General features: G+C 34.8%; 1 protein-coding gene across 1 annotated transcript in view; it reads right to left on the bottom strand.

The window, feature by feature from the left end:
* The window catches only part of FBXO11 (F-box protein 11), a 100,276-nt gene that overhangs the window by 1,336 nt on the left and 74,412 nt on the right, over positions 1 to 24,528 (bottom strand). The window contains exons 2-22 of the mRNA XM_059943387.1: positions 23,833 to 23,960; positions 23,606 to 23,690; positions 23,027 to 23,171; positions 20,906 to 21,035; positions 19,973 to 20,056; positions 19,754 to 19,886; positions 18,529 to 18,635; positions 18,331 to 18,442; positions 18,142 to 18,248; positions 17,925 to 18,062; positions 9,672 to 9,889; positions 8,091 to 8,176; positions 7,143 to 7,237; positions 6,080 to 6,202; positions 5,912 to 5,997; positions 5,190 to 5,266; positions 4,955 to 5,098; positions 2,060 to 2,170; positions 1,217 to 1,324; positions 777 to 885; positions 81 to 179 (exon numbers count right to left, since the gene is read on the bottom strand). Coding sequence (XP_059799370.1) covers positions 81 to 179; positions 777 to 885; positions 1,217 to 1,324; positions 2,060 to 2,170; positions 4,955 to 5,098; positions 5,190 to 5,266; positions 5,912 to 5,997; positions 6,080 to 6,202; positions 7,143 to 7,237; positions 8,091 to 8,176; positions 9,672 to 9,889; positions 17,925 to 18,062; positions 18,142 to 18,248; positions 18,331 to 18,442; positions 18,529 to 18,635; positions 19,754 to 19,886; positions 19,973 to 20,056; positions 20,906 to 21,035; positions 23,027 to 23,171; positions 23,606 to 23,690; positions 23,833 to 23,960 — 2,425 coding nt within the window. The remainder of the gene's footprint in view (positions 1 to 80; positions 180 to 776; positions 886 to 1,216; positions 1,325 to 2,059; positions 2,171 to 4,954; positions 5,099 to 5,189; positions 5,267 to 5,911; positions 5,998 to 6,079; positions 6,203 to 7,142; positions 7,238 to 8,090; positions 8,177 to 9,671; positions 9,890 to 17,924; positions 18,063 to 18,141; positions 18,249 to 18,330; positions 18,443 to 18,528; positions 18,636 to 19,753; positions 19,887 to 19,972; positions 20,057 to 20,905; positions 21,036 to 23,026; positions 23,172 to 23,605; positions 23,691 to 23,832; positions 23,961 to 24,528) is intronic.

Genomic DNA, 24,528 nt, shown 5'->3' with positions numbered 1-24,528 from the left:
AAATGAAAACCCAAAGATTAGGAAAGTGAGGGGAGGAAAATAATTGGGTAATACAGCAAGCAAGTGTGCTACATACATACCTATCATGTCTAATAAATTCTACATCATGTCCCTGATGGCACTTCTTAATGCAGTTCACACATATGGCATTTCGATCTGTGGTGTTACAAGTGTGACATCTAAAAAGCAAAAGCTTACATTATTTTCCTTGATCATGTTATTTATTCAAAATACTGCAATTTGTTTATATATTACCCTATGGCCTTTGGCTTATAAGAAAAGAGGCCCCAAACTTTTGTGGTTCTAATCTAGTCTAATTCTGAAAAGGGACTTCAATGGAATAAGTGAATTTCCTATTTTGTGTCTTCTGAGGAAAACAAGTTCCTATCAAGTCTTCACTGAATCAGTATGGGAGAGGGGGAGTCAAAACCCACTCATGGTGGCTGGGATATAAGGAACACTTAATGACAGCTTTACCTTGAAACTCCTAGGAAAACAGTATGTGTCACATTTTCAGTGGTATCAGTAGTTACTGCAGTATTACATTTTCCCATATTTTACGGTCTCAAACAGGATCCTCAAAGTAGATTAATCACAGAACTCAATGTGGACAATTAATAAAATTTTCAGTTATATTTTTCCATTAGCAAATACCAATTTACTTTCTTAGCTCATACATTTAAGGGAAAGCTAAATATGTGAGTTCTTGTCAGTTTAGAAAAGTAAATCTTACTCTCTCTCCCATTTCAAGACTCACAAATAATTTAGAAATATACCTGTAGAAATCATGCATGGGGTAGCTGGTGTAACTTGATATTTTATATAAACATTGGCCTCTACTAACAGCCTTTTCTATGGCGTCTTGATTGTTCATTATTTTGTTATCTGTAATAAAAAAAAAAAGAAATTCTAGAGTATAAAGACTTAAGATAACAAATTACAAGATTATTTTAATAGAGTTTTTAAGAACTTCAAAAGAGGCTAACCAATGAAGTAAAAAAAATCGGCTAATAGAAATGAGTTTTCCTTGTACAAGATACTCCAACTATTTAGGACAAGTTGAAACAAAACTCTTTCAAAATAGTTCTCTTGAATTGCTGGTTAACTACTATACAGTGACAGAAAGTATTAAGTTACTGAATAACAATGGCCTCTGACTATCATCTTTTCATGGCATATTTAGTGCACTGTAGGCAGAACACAGACTCCAACATACCTTTCATTGTCACATTAACACCAGATGCTAAAAATAAGCCTCCAAACCGGTTGTTAAAAATCTGATTGCCTTCTAGTGTTGCAGTTGCATGATTTGTAATTTCAATACCTGAAGCAAAATTTACAAACAGCAGATGCATCACTTTATATATAGTTTCTTAAAAGAAACCTGAAATACAGCAAATATAGTGAACTACTTCTTTTACATAAAAAGTATATTAACTGTTAACATCGAAAGAAATAAATGCAAATGTTTATTTGAATTGTTTATAGTAACATTCAATTCACTTTCCACTGTTGATAATCCTCTGTCCCTGCTAAAGGAATGATACAGATGGTTTGTAATTTACTTTTATTAATAATGACATTTTAAAATTTCTTTGCAAACTAAGAAGAAGATAGGGCCCAGAAATATGTGTAGGTAGGAGCTAGATGGTTATTTGGAATTATTAAGAGAAATCATCTTCACTGGCAAAAAGTTGAAATATATGCATGATACTTGGATTTCACTTACCAAGACTTAAAAAAACATTCTGTTTGTGAGGCCAGAGGGCTTGCATTTATCTGAATTTATTTCTAATGGTAGTACTAGCCTGTATTTACTCTATGCAGTTAATGATTCATAACTACTACTGAACTACAAGAGCAATATTATAAAGTTGGCTTAGAGTGGAAGAATCCAAAACTTGGATTAGGTGCTCTTATAAGCAATTGTTAACAGGCATTCAGCCAACTTCTGCAGCATACATTTGCACACCTTAGTTATTAAGCAAAAGAGATAATATGCCAAGAATCAATTTTATGTACAGAAAACAAGCTACAGGTAACAAAGGAAAATACAAACCTGCAGCAAATCCATCAAATATTCTGTTTTTCCTCAAGACTGGATGACTGTTAGTGCTGATGAGAACACCTGCTTGAGCATTCCTGAAAATATCATTTTCTTCAAGGAGACCTATAATAAAATATTTCCCCAGATTAAGGCTAATGCATACAGCAAATTTTACTAGCCTTTTTGGTGGTATTTAGGTTTTCTTTTAGTTTCTTATTAACTGGATTGTGAAATTCATAGGACTAATTTTTCAACTGAAAAGAAATTTTATTAGTAATTCATAGATATTTAAAGTAGAATTTAACCAAAAATTGCTAAAATTGGCAGGTAACCATTCTAACCAAGAAACTGAAGTTCCATGGTTGCAAGGACCATTTCTAGCTTATGAATCCCTAATGCCCTGGCACAAAGCTGATTCTTACTGAACACTGCTGAATTAAAATTAATTCCTTCGAAGTATTTTTAGAACCTTTGCACTCTCCATGTTTTAGTTCAAGCCCTGATTCTTTCTGGCCGCTATCAGCATTCCTTGATCCATTTCTTTCACTCCAACCTCTCTTCTGCTGTTGTGTTTCCCACCACTCTATCATATCCCTTATCTGTATAAAAAACTACTATCAGAATAAAGTTTAAAATTAACTTGCTATTTACAAAAAACTCGGGGACTTCCCTGGTGGCGCAGTGGTTAAGAATCTGCCTGCCAACGCAGGGGACACAGGTTCCATCCCTGGTCCAGGAAGATCCCACATGCCATAGAGCAACTAAGCCCGTGCGCCACAACTACTGAGCCTGCGCTCTAGAGCCTGCGAGCCACAACTACTGAGCCCGCACGCCTAGAGCCCGCGCTCCACAACGAGAGAAGCCACTGCGATAAGAAGCCCATGCACCACAACGAAGAGTAACCCCCGCTCGCCGCAACCAGAGAAAGCCCGCGCGCAGCAACGAAGACCCAACACAGCCTGCATGCATGCATGCATGCATAAATAGATTTATAAAAAAGAGAAAAAAAAATTCCCCCAAGCTACTCCTCTGTCTCACTATATTACCTACACTCTGAATATACTATACATTTTTATCCCTAATGCCTTTGGTTTATATTATTTCCTCTTTCTGCAATGTCCTGTACTCTTTCTTCGGAATGACACTTCCTCTGGGAGGTTTTCAGTTTTCCTCCATCAAATTAATCATTAATTCTCTTCTGGCAGGATTACATAATGATTAAGAGTGGGCTGAGGAATGAGACTTCGCCTTCAAATACTGACTTCACCACTTCCAAACTCTGAATGGGCAAATTACTTACCTTCTCTTTGTCTCAATTTCCTTATCTGTAAAATGGGCATAATAGCACCTACCACATAGGGATATTATGAGGGTTAAATTAGTTAACACATGTAAAAGTACACAGTACTAAATAAGTATTAGTTAATATTACTCCTATAAAATCTTCTACTTATGTATAGTGAATCATATTTAGTTGTGTACTAGTGTTTCTCTGCTCCCTGAAGACATGAAATATGTTTTTATTTCTGTACATATTTGATCCATCTGTAGTAGTTCACAGTATTGACCTCTAAATTCCCTTTCCCCTAGAAAACACTATTCCAAGACCCTGCCTCTAATCTTGCATATGTCCACTATAACCTCCTCAAATACTATTGCTAAGATCTAGTCCAAACTGTACCGCATATATACAAAGCCTTTTCATTATACTGTATATATAAACAAAGCCTCTTACGATTTGGGCACTGCCCCCTTTTCCGGCCTCGACTTTCAGTATCCCTTGCCTTACTAAACCACTTTGTTTCCTTTAGACTTTTGCTTACAATGTGCCACTCCATTAGACTATAAACTTTCTGGTTGTAGTACTGTTTTATTTACCATTTTATTTTTAGCATCTGTATCACAGTGTTTGGTACAGTGATGTTCAATTAATAAGTATGTACAGAACAAACGAAAGAATGAAATAACTATACTTTCTACACTTGGAATGGCCTTCAACCCCCTACCCCACAACTTACCAGTAAATACTCATTTTTCAAGATACAGCTCAAGATTTTACTCCAGAACCCTTCCCAACACCTTACAAATAAAACCAACCATTCTGTACTGTGTTTCCTCATTATATCTTACAAAGAATCTTATCAGAGATAATGTCACTTACTGAATTACTAGATTATAAGCTCCTTGAGAGTCTATGTCATTAATGGAATCATCATTGTTTGGTGGTAGTAGTAAATTTTGTTGATTAAATCTTGGTATATTAGAGTAATGACTAGCTAACCTTCTATACAAGATATGTATAATGCTGGGTTACTGATGTTTCAGGAATGGTGATAATTTGCATTTGACAGTCTCTCCCAGTCTCTCTTTATGAACAATTATGCCTTTGCAAGGGGCAGGAACTGTGAACTTTTGCCTCAATGTAAAGTGATTTGACCTTTATGGATACCAAACTGAGCCCATCTAATTAATTCCATTCTCCAACGAAGACAGTTGTGAACAGGTACAAAGCAATCCTTATTTACTACAGACATTTATATATATTCACAGACCAATTAATTTTCCACACCTAGTCCATAACTTGACTTTGAAGTTTATTATAATCATATCACTATCCTGAATAATAAAAGGTCCAGAGAGAGGGTGTAAACAAATTCTGCTACCTTAAAAAAGCCTCGCTAACAAGTGGCACACTCAAGGTGGCTTGAAGGAAAAGGAAAATTCTGTAAACATTTGTCTCCTTTAACTCTAGGCACTAACCTCCTAAACCATCTTGAGACTTGATAAGGAAGAAGACTGTGATTCCCTCATTTATAACATATTAAATGGCAATTTCATTGATCATTAAAGATATGGAAGAATAATGGAAAACTGGGTTTTTTACTAATGCAAAATTAACAACAATACCTCGACCCCCATTAAATATACAGATGCCACCATCTCTTCCATCATGGATTTTATTTCTTCTTAGTGTAGGATTACTATCTGTCTTAATCCAGACTCCAGCCATTGCATTGTCAAATATTTCATTGTCTTCTATACAACCTAGACCTATAAATGCAAAAATTTAGGTTTTATTTAGAAAGTATATTTCTAAAGACTAATAGCACCAAGAAAAAAAAAATTAAAAGATTAAACATACCAGAATTATAAACTAGAATTCCACCATTTTGTCCTCCCCAGATTTTGTTGCGTCTAATTTTGGGGTTGCTTCCAGTCCTATGGATAGAATAGAAAATAATGCCATTTCAATTGCTTCTACTCCCACATCCCATGTTAGATAACAGTAGGAAAACCCACATTAAACATATTAAGAATTAGCTAAATAATTAAGCATCACCTTCAAGATGCTCTGAGAAGTCTGTCAGTAAAGAAACTGGTTTAATTTTGCTTAATTCTATTTCCCACAGAACACACTTAGCTATAGATTATGTTATTACTATAGAGTCTCCTAATACGTAAACTAAACTGAGGAGGTTAGATTGAGTAACTTTTATTATTATATACTCCCCTCATATATAAAATAAAGGACTGAATTATATGATCAGGAGTACGACAGTTCCAAACCAAAAACTGTTAATATACAAGAAAGAGGGGTGTAAGAACTATTAATTTTGCGGAAATAGCATAAAAACAGAAGCTCCCATTTAATAAGCCAGGTACAGCATGTCAGGTGCCATTGGCTGCTGTCCTCAGCCAGTCTAAGAAAAGTTATATTCTGACAATTTAAGCCATGCTTAATTGCTTAGCTTTAACTCTTACTGTTTTTCCTAGACACCTGACTACTATAATGGGGTATGCCATGCCTACCCCACATACGCACAACTCCCTCCCCAAAGAAAGCCAAATATGAAAAACATTTACCTTATCTGAACCCCTGAATACATATGATTATAGATATCATTGTCCTCTAGTACTCCATGTCCATTGTCATAAAAATAAACACCAACCTAAAATTTAAAAAAGATTTTTTCAAATTAAAAAAAGTGTTTACAAAACAATATATTTCCCGAGAGTCTAACATAATCTTACCTGCTTGCCACTGTGTATCCTGTTTCTTCTCAGTACTGGAGTGCTGCCAGTTGTCACCCAGACCCCAGCCAGAGTATTACTGTAGACTTCATTCTCTTCTATTACGCCTTGTCCTTTCTCATGCTAAATAAAAGTTACATTGATTTACAATATGTATCTTGTATAAGCCAAGTAGTTTATAGTGTATTCCCTCTTTTAAGACGGTTGTGACCAAAAAAATCTCAATTTTTGTTTTTTAATCTGAATAAGGAGATAAATGGATAACATTCTTTCACATAGCCTCTACCTAAGTTTAAGCTCTCAGAGTTTTTATACTGTTCTTTATGTGGTTTTATACTTTTAAATCTTATAGTAAGAGTAGTAGCATTCAATTTTGTTTAACAAAAAAACTTATTTTATTCTAAGATATATAACAAACTGAAGATCCCTCACTAGGAAGTTAATAGTTATTTCAACTTATCACTGGTGAAATCACTTCAAAACAAGGTTCAAGTTACTAAAATTTTTATTTTTAGAAGATTTAAGACATGAATATTTCTAGAACTGTGAATAAAAATTAGAGTCACACCTGGCATTATACAAGGACCTTTCTGAAATTCCCTTACGTTTTCTTACTTGAGTAACAGTTTCAGATACCATGATGACAGAAGACGTAGGACTAATACATAGGTTTTTAAACTTTGCAAGATGCTTAAATTATGTTTCAATATAAATTCAAATGTTTAGCTTTTTCAGAAGATAAAAATATTCAAGTCTAGTATTATTAATATACTCAGTGATATTATGATTTTACTTAATACTTCTGGAAAATTTCAGAGACTCTTACAGTAGTCACATTGGCAAAATCCCAGTGTAACAAATATAACTCAGACTGCCAACCAGTTGTTGTTATGAGTTCAGCCCATATTGCCAATTATAATTAGAAGCTTTTAAGTCATTCACACACTGGCAGAGAGAAAAAGTTGAATATGGCCTACCTAAAGGTAGACATAATTCTGCCCTCACCCCCTTTTCTACCCTGATTTTGACGAATGAGATTCTAGAACTGTATTCATTAACTTACCACATAAATTCCACCATGCTGGCCATCATGAATTTTGTTATGTCGAACAATTGGACAACTGTTTGTCCTAATCTGAATTCCTGCTAATGCATTGCCTATTTAAAAATAAAAGTTACAATATCAACATATGGAGCCTAATGGAATATAGTAAGAGCACAATTCTGTGAAATATGTCATATTCAGAAAGATACTTATGATCCATGAGCATTCCAAGACAAAACTAAGGGAACTAGGAGTGTAAGAAGATGCAGAAGGACTGTAGGCAGTATAGATATAGTGGTTAAGATCAAAGACTCTAGAGCCAGGCTGTTAAGTTTTGAATCCTGTGTAACTTTGAATAAGTTGCTTAACCTCTTGGTGCCTTTGTTTCCTGATCAGTAAGTGGGGATATTTAATAGTGTCTACTTCACAGGGCTGACGTAAATATTACATGACTTAATTCAGGTAAGGTGCTCAAAAAAGTGCCTGGCACTGAGTAAGCTTTATGTAAGTATTATCCAGTAAGTGTTAGCAAAAGAGGAAGCCCAGGAACAGATCAGTGTCTAGCACATAGATACCTAATAATTGTTTGCTGAATTAATACCTCAGAAGTTTTAATGAGGAATAAGGGTTTTCCCTTTCTAATTAGTACCGAAGTGTATTAAACTACCACAGAAATAATTTATTAACTGTTAAACAAAGGAGTGAATCTAAGGGAATTGTAGATACTCTGTGAGACTAGGGTCTTAAGTTTTATTTTTATCCCTGGTATGTAGAATACTGCTTAGTACTTAGAAGGTACTCAGTAAATGTTTGTTAAGTGAATAAATGTCACAGAATAATCTTTATTGAGAATTTAAGGAAACTGGATCAGTTCTCCTACTCAGAACGTTTCCAAGTGGTCCTTTTGCTAATGTCAGAAACACAGGCCAAGCTCTAAAATTTTATAGAACAAAACCACATGCTTACCATAAATGTCATTTCCTTCAATAAGGCCTCGTCCATCACCAAAGATGTAAACTCCACCTTGATTTCCATTAAATATAGAATTGCCCCTATAATTATGTGGAAAAAAACCCAAAACACAAAAAAGCATCTATTCAGAAAAGCTTGCTTGTTTTATACAATAATCGTAAGGCCACTCATGTTTGTGTGACCTTAGAAAATTATTTAACATCTATGGGCCTCAGTTTCCTAATCTATGAAATGAGGGACTAGGTGATTTCCCTTCCAGTTCTTTCTAAGACTTAAAGCTTTGGAAAAGCCACCTAGTATTTGAGACGAAATAGCATTCTTAAAAATTCACCTCGGGCTTCCCTGGTGGCGCAGTGGTTGAGAATCTGCCTGCCAATGCAGGGGACATGGGTTCGAGCCCTGGTCTGGGAAGATCCCACATGCCGCGGAGCAACTAGGCCCGTGAGCCACAACTACTGAGCCTGCGCGTCTGGAGCCTGTGCTCCGCAACAAGAGGCCGCAATAGTGAGAGGCCCGCGCACCGCGATGCCGCGATCAAGAGTGGCCCCCACTCGCCACAACTAGAGAAAGCCCTCGCACAGAAACGAAGACCCAACATAGCCAAAAATAAAAATTAATTAAAAAAAAAAAAAAAAAGATTCCACATCTTCCCCCAACGTTGGCAAAAAAAAAAAAAAAAAAAAAAAAAAAAAATCACCTCAAAAGAGCTAATCCAGGGAATTCCCTGGTGGTCCAGTGGTTAGGACTCTGCGCTTCCACTGCAGGGGGTCTGGATCCCATCCCTGGTCAGGGAACTAGGATCCCACAAGCTGCGTGGTCAAAAAAACAAAACAAAAACAACAACAAAAAACCCAAAACCTATTAAGATTAAAAAAAAAACAAAAAAGCTAATCCATTTAAAAGAACTTTTCTTAGCTCATCTATAAACATCTGCTGAATAGTAATTAAGATGGCAATCACATAATCAACTTTTATAAAGCTAGTGGAAAAAAATTTGACAAAAATAATTCATGGTCTTTGATTAAATTATAATAGCTCTGTTCTACAGTCTTAGCCAGTGCCTTTAAGACTGGATCTGTTTGTTTCCTTACTGTGGCCAGAGGAAGTGGTAGGAACTATTAAAGAAAGGTGACAGCTTGAAGTTCTGACTCTTTGTTATTCTTGGTCTCTCTAAGTATCTTTGAGATAATTAATTTCCTGGGTTATTCTATCTGCTGACTCTCAGGGGAAAAAAAAAAAAAAGGTCATTCAGATTTCAAGGGAAGATCACAGCCCGATTTACTCATCTATAATGCAGTTTGATGAATTTAAAATAAAAATCACAGCATTTGCAATTTTTCATAAAAAGTATCTTACATGGTTTAGATCAAGAATAAAAAACAAACAAAACACCCCAAAATAAATGCAATAGCTATGCTCATTCAGATGCACAGACTTTTACTAGGAAAATCTATTTTATAGTAGTCAGGTGTCTAGGAAAAACAGTTAAGAGTTACAGCTAAGTACCTTAACTTTTCTTATAGCACAAAACATAAAGTGAAAACATAATTTCCATCCATAATTATATATAAATACCTTATTGTTGGGTCACTATTTGAGGTAATCCATACACCTGCAAAGTTGTTTGCATAGATTTTATTTTCAATGAACTGTCCTCTTCCTTTTTCATGAACATATATTCCTCCAGTCTGCCCATGATGAATTTCACATCGAACCACTGTGGGGTTAGCATAAGCTTTTACTTCAAAGCCTGCTATCCTGTTTCTGTGTATGTTGCAACTTTCAAAGTAACCCTGGAAAATACAGAAATTAAACCTGTAGGTAAAGCTACTTTCCAAAAAGAAATGACATTAAAAAGCCTTTTTAAAAAAAAAAAAAAAAAAAAAAAAAAAAAAAAAAAAAGCCTTTTTAATGTATACCTCAAAATTTAGTATCAGAAATGTTCAAGAGTTAAGAATGAAACATAGACAGATATATACTAAATTTCAAATGATGCATATTTTAAATGTTTTAGTAAAACAGAGAACTATAAATTCTCTAATTAATGTGAGTATATTCAAACCCAGGAAAGAAAAATAGGGAAAGATTTATTCGATAAATGGAAATAAATACCATTACCAGTAAGAATATATATCCTTCAACAAAAAGTTTATTTAAGTACTAAAGAAAATAAACTCTCATAGCCTTAAAAATGTCCCAAGAAATCAACTTCTAAAAAGGTGACCCAAGGACATAATCAGAGACTACAGAAAAAGACACACAAAATAATGTTCCTCTTAGCCCAATAATAGGGAACTAGCTCAATAAAATGTTGTGAAGGCTTATGTTCATGTTACACATACTATCATGTTAAATGAAAAGAACAGTATATACTTCAAGATAGACTACATTCAGTATGATCTCAATTGTATCTGAAGAAAAACAACTTGAAGGATGAAACAAGAATATGAGCGTGATTAAATGAGTAGTGGTATTATGGATACTTACTGTATCCTTTATATTTCTCTAAATTTCTTAAATTTTCTATAACAGATAAATTTACTTATTTTCTAGTGAGGATAAACGTTACTGTAATACTGATATCCTAAATTCTAAGACTCAATCAGACTGAATGTTAGAGGAAAAAATGAGATAGTTATAAGATGGCACTTCTAAAAGCCATTTCATCCTCCTTGTCTATCTCCCTTCAAAAAGTGAACACGTTCTCCTCTCTTTAAATTCCCTTTAGCACTAAGTATTTTCTTATGCTACTTCCAGGTACTGCCTTGTACTGTATTTGCCATATCCATTTTTACCTGATCATAAGCTCCTGAAGAGAAAGGACTACACTAACTTCTGGAGCATCTATATAAAACTTTACACATGGTAAGCACTCAAGTAGGACTTTTTGCCAAATTCAGTAGAGGTTAAAACAGGATGTAATTCTGAGTATTCTAATACACTACATATTTAACTCTTTAAGAAAATGGTTCTCTGAGAATAACATTTAGAAGTAGTTTTCAGGTTTCATTTTCCACAAATAAAGTACAAATCACTTATAACTTACCTGTTAACATATAGGTTATAATCTTATTCTTTTAAAAAAAATTGGGGGATTGCATCAAAAATGGCTTCTTAAAATATAAAAAAGTTTTTTCTTCTTTGATTTTATACCAAATAAAAATGGATGGACACCAGGTGTATGTATATAGACTACTATGGCAAAACTGAGCATCAAAGAAAGAAAAACAAATTCTAAAAGAGGCTAGACTGAAAGAGCTTAATGTCAGACTGGAACAATTCAACATTTCTGGTATTTTCATCATTGAGAAGGGAGTGCAACTTGTCTCTCTCTGCCAGGAGTTGCATGACATGTCTGAATGGTAAACTTGGGAGAGAATAAACTGAGTATGCTCAATTCAGCTTCACCCTTTTCCTCATGGAAATGAGCTACCCTTAGGGAGCATGCCTTCTGTTACTACCCCATGAACATTGCCTGTGAAATAAGCCTATTTCATTTTGGGATTCAGTTAAACAGACTTATTTGGTTCTCATTCTATGTTGTATCTTCCGATTTAACCTCTAAGAGTAATGAAGTTGATATTTCAGCCTCTTCATGGTACTTCATGGCTTTGATTTTTTTTTTTTTTTTTTAAGAAATCCAGTTGGGATTTTTTTTTTAATTTATTTATCTTATTTATTTATTTTTGGCTGTGTTCGGTCTTCACTGCTACGTGCAGGCTTTCACGAGTTGCAGTGAACAGGGGCTACTCTTCGTTGCGGTGCGCGGGCTTCTCACTGTCGTGGCTTCTCTTGTTGCGGAGCACGGGCTCTAGGCTCGCGGGCTTCAGCAGTTGTGGCACACAGGCTCAGTAGTTGTGGCTCGTGGGCTCTAGAGCACAGGCTCAGTAGTTGTGGCACACGGGCTTAGTTGCTCTGCGGCATGTGGGATCTTCCTGGCCCAGGGCTCAAACCCGTGTCCCCTGCATTGGCAGGCCAATTCTTAACCACTGCGCCACCAGGGAAGTCCCTTTGATTTCTTAATTTGTTCAGAATGTGGCAGGAAAACGTATGCTATTTACTGGGCTTCCATGAAGATTGCAGTAACAGGCACTGTCATGTCCTGGCTATACTAGTTCAACATATAGTACTGCAAATATACTTTGCTACAGTATACCTACTAAAAAATTTTCAAATGCATGGATGCTCTTTCTCTGTTTTCTTTCTTTTTTTTCTTTTTTGGCCACACTGCACGGCTTGCAGGATCTTAGTTCCCTGACCAGGGACTGAACCCTCGCCCTCAGCAGTGAAAGCGCAGAGTCCTTACCACTGGACCACCAGGGAATGCCCTCTCTGTTTTCTTTAGGTTTCAATTTTGCACACCTAGGAGAGTCAAATAGATCCACTAGTTTACTAAGGCAAACAGCAGCCCCCCTCTCTTCATTTTCCCTTGTCCAGAGGCCCCCATTATAAAACCTGCTCTAATCTGAACTGGTTGCTATCGTCATAGGCACATGGTCATTTTACCATACTGTAATTTAGATTAGAGGGTAAAAATGTCCCCTAATTCCATCAGAGATGGGAGTTCTAATCTGTAGTTTTTGTTTTAAGGTAACTTTCAAGAAAAGAAAGTAGCAAAATTTTTTTGAAAAGAAAAAAATTTTTCCTTCATGCTCTTAAAACCAGAAGCCTCTTACATTGCTACAACGGTGCTTTTATTACATTCAGAAAGAGAACAATTGATTGACTTATAGCTTTATAATATCAGAAGAAAACCTATCTATTATGGATTAAAGGATTCAGTTAATGTAATTTTGCTTTAAAGCACATTTAATGAAATGCATCTGTTTTGTTAAGAAATGCCTTTAGTGCAAAATGGTCTAATAATACAGGACTGTAAGTAGAAAACTGAACTCTACTTTGTCTTTTAAGATGCAAACCACAAAAGCTCCAATATAAATATAAAACTCCAAAGGCACAGACATTTTACCGGACTACCCCATATTATAAAATGATTTATTTCCCTATCAGAAGATACCAGATTGCTAAGAGCTTCTTCTATATTTTAAAACAAGAGGTTGTTAACTTTTCAGCACAAGCATTTCTAAATCTCTGCCATATACATTACAATAAGTCCTTGAAAATTATCATTCTCTCAAGTTACAAACTTAACACTGATATAAAAATAAAAGGTGAGATTAAGTATTTTTTCATTAAAATTTTTTGAAGTGAAATAATCTTTCTTAAATATGATAGGGTGAAAGGCATTTAAGAGTTTCTCTTAAAACTCTCCAAATAAAACAAAAAAATGAATGAAAAGTAAAGAGAAAAAAATATGCTACCTTCATTGAAATAAATGTCTACAACCCCAAACTATAATCAATCAAACACTTGCCAAATACTGTGATATCTGGATAAGGAAGAATAAGGTGCTGAGAGCAAATGTTACCATACACCTTTAGCAAGGTATGTTTCCCCAAGTAACTGTACTTTTTTCTTTTTTAAATAAATTTATTTTATTTATTTATTTTTGGCTGCGTTGGATCTTCGTTGCTACACATGGGCTTTTCTCTAGTTGTGGAGAGTGGGGGCTACTCTTCATTGCGGTGCGCAGGCTCTAGGCGCACGCGCTTCAGTAGTTGCGGCTTGTGGGCTCTAGAGCGCAGGCTCAGTAGTTGTGGCACATGGGCTTAGTTGCTCCGCAGCATGTGGGATCTTCCTGGACCAGGGCTCGAACCCGTGTCCCTTGCATTGGCAGGCAGATTCTTTTTTTTTTTTTTAACATCTTTATTGGAGTATAATTGCTTTACAATGGTGTGTTAGTTTCTGCTTTATAACAAAGTGAATCAGTTATACATATACATATGTCCCCATATCTCTTCCCTCTTGCGTCTCCCTCCCTCCCTGGCAGGCAGATTCTTAACCACTGCACCACCAGGGAAGCCCACAAGTAACTGTTCTAATAAGCAAGCCTAGCCAATGATCTTTTACTAAAGTAGTGAGAGCTAGTGTCCTGAACAGAACACAGGAGAGGAAGGAAATACTCCCATAGTAATATTTTCATAAAAATAATTTAGGCACAAGAAGTAAACCTGAAGAAGAAATACACTAATGTGCAATTTCTATCATCTAAAACTTGTATTTCCTATCGAAGGGGGACTATCCGAAGTAAAGTGAAATGAAAGGAGAGGAAAACCATATTTCTACAGTCTGTCAACTGTCAATCTGAGTTAAGCTCATAAACTTAGCATAAATGTCTCAAAAATTTTAGAGCAATTTGGCACTGTTATGATATTTTAATTTTACTTTATGAAAATAACACTCTGCAATAGATTGAACATTAAACAACAAAAAACAAAGAATTGGGGAACTGTAAACACTGATAGAAAAATTACTTTTAGCAGTGAGACTGGCATTGTTATGTAAAAGAAAAAGAAGGAATCCCATCTTTTAAAGAAAGACATATATGCTGAAATATTTACAGATGAGATGATGATGCCTGGGATTTGCTTCAAAATAATTCAGAGTAAAGAAGAAAATAAGCAATGTATGAGGAGGTACAGATGAAACAAAATTGACCATGAGCTGAAAGTTTCTGAACGTGGAGGATGGATACATGGGAATTCATTATACTATTGTCTCTAATTTTATATATGCTAGAAGGATTCCATAAAACAAAAATACATTAAAGAAATCAGAGATGAAAACCACATTGGAAACAAAACAGAAAAGAGACAAAACTATGTAGACATAGTAAGATTTGAGGAAATCACACAAAATTTAAAGGAAAAGAACAAAACAATACAGAGCAATGTAAGTAATAGAGAAAACAGCCAAGTTTCTAAAGAAAGGAACATATGGACGGAAAAACAGTAAAAATTAAAACAACACAACATTAACAACAACATATGGATACTGAAGTAGAAAAGCAAATCCCACCAGAAAGAAAAAAAAAAACCCAGAATGATCTCAGACTTCTCAGTCACACTCAATTCTAGAAATATAAAAATGACTACACAATTCTGAGGGAAAGAAAGTATAATAAAAAACTGTATACTCAGCCAAGTTAAAAGGTAAATGGTAGGCATTCTCAAGTGGCAAGAATTCAAGCTACAATACCCATAAGCCTTTCTTTTAAAAATAAAATCAAAACGGCTACATGACAAAATAGCCATACCAAGAATGAACCAAAATTTAAAAATTCAGGAATGGAAAAACTGTGATAAAAGGACTGAAGGTAAATAAATATAAATACAGTCCAATAACTGTAGGAATGTAACTGTTATAAAGCTTTACAAAAGAAAAATAAGAATAAAATGATGGAGTAGAAATGGGTTGAAATATAAAGTATTTTCATCATTTTTCAAAGGGGGAGTTCACACTATTCAAAGTTTAAACATGCAGTTAACAATGACAAACTCTAGTCATACCCTTTAAAATTCTAGGGATGTCTTTTACACTGGGCATGTAATATTTTAACAAAAACATTAATTTCTTTAAAATAAAAAAAGTAAAAATTGTTTCATGATTCATTCTTGCCAATACAGGAGTTTAAATTCTAAGTAGGTCATAGACAAGGAAAAGGAAAGACAATTTCAGAGAACAAACAATAAATATGAATATATATAAAGATAGAGAACAGTACAGAAACTAGTTTAAATGTTTATTCTGATGTTCTCTGAAATTCTATAAAAAACAAAGTCAAACTTTAAAAGGTTAACCTTAGTGATGTCATCCTACCAATCATGGGCAGCCGACACAAAGAATACTTGGAATGAAAGAACATTCTACCAAAGGATTTTAAAGGATTGTATCACAATACTAAAACAGATGAGAGAGGCCCAAGATATGCTTTATTTCCATCCTTCCTTTATACATCTATAATACCTTACAAATCTCTTCATCAATCCTTAATATATATATATATCTACAGGACTGGCTAAGATTTGCTTTTTAAAAAAGTTATAAAATTTATAAACCTAAATCTATAAAAAGTAAACTGTATTGGGGGGGGGTGTGAAGAGTAAATTATTATAATGAATTTTAGTAACTGACCATCAGCATTAGGTCTTTTAAAAATGCGGAAATTTACTCAGGTTAAAGTTATTTTGGTACCTCAAATCATTTGTGAATGAGACCAGAGGCATGCATAAATATGATACTTGAATTGTAGGTAACTCTGGGGTAAAGTCTAAAGGCAACACAGGCAAAGAAATATTAGCGTAGTATAGTTCCATTACAAAAATGCAAGCTCCATTTAGAATTCCACTTAAGAATTATTGTCAGAACTTCTCTGGTGGTCCAGTGGTTAAGACTCTGTGCTCCCAACGCAGGGGGCACAGGTTCAATCCCTGGCTGGGGAACTAAGATCCTGCATGCCACACAATGTGGCCAAAAAGTAAATTAATTAAAAATAAAAAAAATTTTTTTTAAAGAATTATTGCCAATGCGGGCGGCCCTCAAAGGGGCGGGGAGGCAGATTCTCAAGACTGTTATGTTTTGATAACCTCCATACCTTTGCCCAGACTCCCCAATTCCCAAACTCCCCTCTTCCCCACTCCTTGGAAAAAAGAGCTACAATTTGCAAAAAAATGTCAATTTTTAAATTCTAGCTGGAGAAGGGCAAGTGGTACTCTCCACTGTGCTTTCTTATCTACAGGCCCAAATTACAGCCTGAGTTTTAAGTGAACTGTTTTTCTCAGGTTACGGTTACCCCAGGAATATAATAAGCTGGACGGTCTGAAACTATTTACATCTAATCAGAACTTGATAAAAGGGTACTCTTCATGGTCTAGTTCAGTTTTTAAAAAAAGAGTTCTACATTAGGGTTTCAGACACAAAAAATGAAAATAAAAAATTTCCTTCGCTGACAATTTGTATATGTCAATTCAACGTTCCAAAGTTGCGTGATTAATATCATATAATAGCAATAAAACTTCACCATACCCTTGTTTATCACCACATCAAACCTCCTCTCCTAGCTCTGACTTCTTAACAAAAAACGTTGCCAATGCTGTACTAGGACTTGAAAATTACTTCAACAAAAATTAGACATTAGGGAATTCCCTGGCGGTCCAGTGGTTAGGACACTGTGCTCTCACTGACGAGGGCCCGGGTTCAGTCCTTAGTGGGGTAACTGAGATCCCACAAGCTGTGCAGAGCGGCAAAAAAATAAAAATTAGACATTAAATGAAAAGAATACCTGAATAGGCACCCAAGAACATTACTTTTGGCCTAAGAGAGCTCAAAAAGTCATGTCTCTATAAAATTGTGTAAAATGACATAGTAGTAACTAAAACATAATATCATCCATATAAAGATGCCTAATTAACTGCTGCATAAGAATTTTAGAACTGATATATTATCATCACTGTATTTCTTATTAAAGTTCTACCAGTTAAAAAAATTTTTAAGAGGAATGAAATGGAAGTCAAACTAATGATGAAACTATTGTTTCTCCAAGTGTAGTCTACAAACAACCTGCGTTAAACTCACTTATGGTGCTTATTAAAAAATGCATATCCTGGGCCCCGTCCTTAAAAATTCTGATTTATTGTATCTGGGTGATTTTTATGCACAGTTACATTTGAGAACTACTGGTTTAGACCTTACTCCCCTCAAAGATCACATCAATTCCCTAAGGACTCCATCTTCCGTACATGTATATAATGTTAGATTCAAGAATTTATAGAATTGATACTGCATACTGACTTTAGAATATAATGCTGAAATCTTCTTTTAAACCTACACTTTTCAATTCAGCATTCTGATGATGATAAAATGCTGACACCTATTTGAAATTTTAACTGATATGACATCAGTTTTTCTATTAAGAATAAATGTTCTTACCATGCCATGATCAAATGTGAACACACCAACGTCACGTCCATGATGAATATGATTCCGTCTAATAATTGGGTTTCCATGATTTTTAACCCAAATCCCAGCTAAAGCATTATTGGAAATTTCATTATCTTCATATATTCCCTACAACAATTAACCAGAAATAAACATGAGTAGAGCTAAAAAAAGAAAAAAGAAAAAACCCCACAAAATTAAAAAATACCTGTGCATGATCTGTTATATAAAGTCCAACATTTTCACAGTCACTGATGTTACAGTGCTTGATAGTGGGACATGCTCCTTGACCACTAACACATACTGCAGAGCCAACTGTAAGAAAAATAATTTATTTAAAAACCTACTGGGCAACACAGTGACTCATTTTATAATAAAACGTAACGGGAACACTAACCTGTACATGTACTTCGGATGATACAGTGATCAATAATAGGGCTACAATTTACTGTAATCTCTAAGCAGTGGTGTGCATTGTGGTGTTGAGCAGATTTGTCATCAGGGTTAAACTGAAAAGTAGAAATTTTGTTTGAAATAAACAACCACTGCCTTAATGATTTCCACGTACATACTTAAAAATTAAAAAATGCCTTACCCTTATTGTCATATATCCAACATAAGCATCCTCGGAACCTTCCATAAAAACGAAGGTTGAATCTCTAGTGTTTTCAATTATAACTTTGTCTGCTACTTTTCCAGGTGCTACGAAGAAAATATTTTAAAGCATATTACCTTTATCAGACAGATAAAATGGACATTTAAAAATTACTTTTTTAATCAGTAAAAATACTCTGCCATAAAACTAATAATTCAGTACTGCCCTTTTTACGGCTTTTAAATTGGGTACTTTTTTTGGAGAGGGAACTTTTAAAGAACATTAGTATTGAGTAGATAGATAACTATGTTTCATTGGCCTTCATACAGGCAGTCATACTTAACATGGACATTATCTGAGTACCATTATACACAAATCCATGTATAGTAATACTTCTAATAAGATTCAACTACAAATAGTATTTAGTATCAAATGCAATGGCATATTAAAAAGTGGGTTTCTTGTGGAAACCAAATCACAACCAGCAGCACCAGAAAACAAGGCTCAGGGAGAAGAAAGAAAGGGATGATGAGCAGGGAGAGAAAGAGAGAAACTTCTTTATTTAAACTTATTTCCAATACTGGCCTTGATTTGGAAAGTAATGGAAATCAGTAGGCAAAATTTTCTATACTCTCTCCTACTTTTCTTTGAGGTGGAAATGGGGGAGGGAAGAAGAAAGAGCAGTAAATGCAAATTTCACTAACTAGTAACAATTAACTAGCTATCTTAAAATGGTCTCGTACTACAGTATCCTTAAAAAAATCAGATATACCATAAATCTTCAAATAACTGATCAGTGCTCAACAAATACTACATTTCTTCTAAGAAACCTGACCGTAAAAACAGCTTTGAAACAGTACAGAAAGTATTTTAAAAGTACATTTGTTTCATTAAAAATACAGCAATAAAAACATTATCCTCTGTATTTTCAAATAAAAGATAAAATTAACCAATATTTTTCTCTCCTTAATGAACAACTAAAGCAGCTGGACAAAGTACTGACATCAAGAAATACACACATCCCCCCAAAAAGAAATAGGTACATTTATAATTTCTGAACTCTAAAGTTTTCATTTCCATCATATAAAATATACATGATATTTCGTACTTTTTCCTACAATTAAGATATTATCAAGGTTCATCTGGATTTTAAGTAACTAGCATTTTAAAAACCCATCATGTAAATAAAATATTAAAATTCTAATGACAATGCATTTACACATACCTGCACCAATCATGGTGATTGGAGATTCAATATATATCCATTCATCAGTATATATTCCAGAATGAACAAAGATAAGTCCATCAAAATGAGCTTCTTGTACCCCACCAAGAGCATCTTCAATTGTATCGTAATACTAAAAAAAAAAAAAAAAAAAAAAAAGTCAGTATAGAACTGTAAGATCATCATTTTAAATATTAGAAAAAGACAAATCAAACATACCAACATATTTTCTCTTCCTTTGTATCTTGCAGGGTTACTGTAGAAATGTTCAGCAAATCCTGGCTTTACATGCGCACCTTTATACTAAAACATCAAAAAAACCAAAAACAAAAACACAAAAACAAATACTGACTACTAACATAAATACTATAGTCTAAATTAATTTAGTACTATATGAATTTTTCATTAGTTATCAAATTTTTCATTAATTATCAAAAACAATTATCAGTCCAACAAATTTTCTGTTGCATATTGCAATGTAAAATCTAGAACAGTTTATGACTCAGTAATATCCAGTAAATAGGACATGGTTTTTCAAGCTGGAACAGACAGTTCTTTGTTGTGAGGGCTATCCTGTGTAGGATGTTTAGTAGCATCCCTGGACTCTAACCACCAGGTATCAGTAGCAGTCTCTTCTCCAGCTGTGACAACCAAAAATGTCTCCAGACATTGTCAAACATCCCCTGTGGAGCAAAATCACCCCCAGCTGGGAACCATTCGTAAAGGACCATATGAAAATTAAGCTAAATGTGAAACTTTAAATAACTACTCAACAGTAATAATTTAAATATAAGGTCAAACAGATCCAGAGAAAGTATAACTGCTCTCAGGCTACTGATACTTACTGCTACAGTTTAAATGATTAATAAATATGTCAGTAGTGAAAAGAATTGTTGACTTTTTTGTTGGTTGATAAATGTCCACTGGCTTGAAACCTATTCTTTTTTTTTTTTGCAGTGCCACGAGTCTTCTGGGATCTTAGTTCCCTGACCAGGGACTGAACCCGGGCCCTCAGCAGTGAAAGCGTGGAGTCCTAACCACTGGACTGCCAGGGAGCTCCCCTGAAACCTATTCTTGAGTTTAAATTTTTAAAAAGGAACTTTTATTTAAAATATATAATATAAATCAGTGTTTTCCATTTATACTTCATACCAACTGCTGGAAACTCTCTTTCCAAGGATTTGGATGTTCATATTCTTCTGGATTAATCTGGTAGAATTTGCCAGGTTCAGGATGCATCATAGGGCGGGTATATTCAAATACTTCCATGTATAATCGTTTCCTGAAGGGGGAAAGGAATGAAAGATTTCTTCATAAAATGTCCTTTAAACAACTATAAAAATTATTTGAGGCCTCAAAAACTTATAAGAATATGAAAAAGCAGAATTTTAAATGTAAAAATAAAATTTTTGTCTAAAACAATGTAACTGCATATAAAAAACAGTCCACCCAAAAGAATAAGTGTCAATTCTTTAAAATCTGACTGTTTAGTCAGGGGAAAATAAAAGCCACCCTTACTGTAAAAGCCACATACAGTTTCACTTTAAAAGGATTATTTTAAATAATGATGAAAAATAATGATGATGCTTCATTTATGTCCTATCAAGAACCATCAAATCTTAGAAATGGAGTGATAGTAACTATTGTAACTTCTTGTACAAAGCAAAATGTTTCTTCTTCTGCTCTTCGTTCTCTTTTTCCTTTCTAACACAAATATAATTTTTTCATAAATTTAAGGTGTACCTTATTTTCAGCATCATAGAAGTAATACATATAAGCTGTTGTAAAATACAGAAAAGTATAAAGAGATAACCTATACTTTCAATATATTCACTATTAAACAGTTTACTGTATTTCCTTACAGTCTTTTTAGGTACAGATATTTTCACTTGTAACAGTTGTGACTGTAACACATAAAATTTTGTATTCTGCTTTTTACTTTTTATAACATAGCATCTTCCCATGTTATTAAAAGCTGTAAAAATCACTGTTAATGACTATATCACAACCCTCTAAGTAGACATTACATTGTTTACTTTTAGTCCCATCCCTTACTGCTAGACTTTTCCATTATTTCTAATTTCCCCTCCCTAACTATGCTATTATGAAAAATTTGTAAATAGGGTAAACAAATTTTCAGAAGTGGAATTGCTGGGTCAAAGGGCATGCTTTTTTTTTTTTTTTTTTTTTTTTTTGGGCTGCATTGGGTCTTCGTTGCTGTGTGCGAGCTTTCTCTAGTTGCAGTGAGTGGGGGCTACTCTCTGTTGTGCTGCACGGGCTTCTCATCACAGTGGCTTCTCTTGCTGCAGAGCACCGGTTCTAGGCACGTGGGCTTCAGTAGTTGTGGCTTGCGGGCTCTAGAGCACAGGCTCAGTAGTTGTGGCACACAGGCTTAGGTGCTCCGCAGCATGTGGGATCTTCCTGGACCAGGGATCGAACCTGTGTCCTCTGAATTGGCAGGAGGATTCTTAACCACTGCACCACTAGGGAAGTCCCAGGGTATGCCTATTTTATGGTTCAAAAATACAAATGTCCGAACTATTTTCCAAAAGTGATATACAAAATCTACAGTCTTACCTAACTATCAGATTTAATTAATTAGCTGTTTTAAATTAGACTTCGTACTGTTTCTAAAAAGCAATGGAATGAAAAACATTTCCCATAATCACTGTTGCTTTTAACTGACAAGTAGCAGAAAAAGTACTTCTTTTATTGTTTTAAAAACACTGCCGGGCTTCCCTGGTGGCGCAGTGGTTAAGAATCCGCCTGCCAATGCAGGGGACACGGGTTCGAGCCCTGGTCCAGGAAGATCCCACATGCTGCGGAGCAACTAAGCCCGTGTGCCACAACTACTGGGCCTGCGCTCTAGAGCCCGCGAGCCACAACTACTGAAGCCTGCGCACCTAGAGCCCGTGCTCCGCAACAAGAGAAGCCACCGCAATAAGAAGCCTGCACATCACAACGAAGAGCAGCCCCCGCTCGCCGCAACTAGAGAAAGCCCGCATGCAGCAACGAAGACCCAACGCAGCCAAAATAAATAAAAGTAAATAAATTCATTAAAAATATATTTAAAAAAAACAAAACAAAAAACACTGCCTGGACTGACAACCAACATTTGTGATAAACAGGTAACTTGGAATTTATAAGCATTCTAATTTTCTTCTGACTATTTAACTGTAACCATCAACTCACACTCCAACTTTCCTACCATCTTCAGCATTTTGGGCAGCAAGTAATATATCTCAAGATAATAAGAAATAAATTTTCACTTACCACAAAATTGGATCATTAGCAAGTTCACTGAAGCGTTTACACACACAAGCTGCTCTACAAAGATCCTGTTCCAGCAAGTAAGAGAAGATTTTTAGAACCACTTCATCTGGCAGTTTCTCCTGAAGATACTGTTCAGCAGGTGCTGCTATAAAGAGATTAACAAACAGAATATAAACAATCTATCATGCTAGCAAAGACTTTCTCATTATTTAAAGAGCACAATTTCCATTTTGTCTAATGAACAGCTTTTTATTTTTTGACGACAATCATTTTATAAGCATTTGCTTTCATAGATGACACACATTTATTTTCTTTTATCTTGACTTGACAGTATTCTTTCTTTTAGCTAGCTAGTATGCACAATTTCAAAAACTGGTTACACTAAATATACAAAAAGGATTTTTATACAACAATTACAGTCAGAGATGGAGAAGGTGACGGTTCTCATGTTTATTCTGTAATAATCACTTTCTCAATCTCAAATGTACAAATAAACTACATTTAATTTGATTTTATTTTTTTGGTATCAAAAAATAAAAATTATTTGACCCTATTTCTTAGCTTTCCCATAGGAAATACCTGATAGATCTTGTGATTTTCCAGAGACTCTGGCACGTTTTGCACGATGACCAAAAAAGTTTTCTGTAGTTGAAGTTGAAGCACCCTTTAAAAACAAAATGAAAACTAGTTAAGCAAATATTTTTACCATAATCATTACTTCTAAAAAATGATGACGGTCCCCTTTCTGTTTGTTTCCTAACAATTCCTTCATTACACACACAAAAAAGCAGTTACATTGAACTTACCTCCATACTGCTCTTTGTAGGACACGCTGTTCTTTTTGGCAAAAGAGTTTTCCTACGAAGTTGGTATGGACTATTTTGTGCACCAGGACCTGATTCTTCTGCAACCATATCTGCAGGTACATCATCATCTGTTACAAACAAAATCAATATGAAAAATGTCACCCATTTTTAAGAAAAAGTTCTATGGATCCAGTAACTTTTAAAAAACTTTATAAATTTTTTTGGGGGGAGATACAGTTTTTATACAAAATTCCAGCCAACTGGATAACCATCTGAGAAGTGCTGGATTTCTACTTCATTTCTTACTTCAAAATAAATTCCACAATAGACCATATGCTTACATACAATATAAATAAACAAAATCACTAGAAGAAAACAAAATTATTTTTTATAATGTTAAAGTGGAGAAGCTCTTTCAAGGTATGACACAAAATTGGAAGGCATTAAAAAAAAAGGTGAGGAGGATGTTCACGTGACGAGTGAGTACACGTGAGTACTGCAAGGTTAGAGTCCAAGTGGGGTGAGAAAGGTGTCAAAAGAGAGGGATAGTTCAGTTTAGGGTATCAGATACCAAGTAGGATAAAAAGGGCATCCATGCAGAGGGTGGTCTGGCATACAGTGTTGGAGCTCAAGAGGGGTTAAGAAGGAAGTCCATGTGGGGGAAGGTGGCCTGGAATGGAGAGTCAGAGCCAGAGA

The sequence above is a fragment of the Balaenoptera ricei genome, chromosome 13 (genome assembly GCF_028023285.1).
Source record: "Balaenoptera ricei isolate mBalRic1 chromosome 13, mBalRic1.hap2, whole genome shotgun sequence".
NCBI classification, from domain to species: Eukaryota; Metazoa; Chordata; class Mammalia; order Artiodactyla; family Balaenopteridae; genus Balaenoptera; species Balaenoptera ricei.
This window is presented reverse-complemented; position numbering and strand designations above follow the sequence as displayed.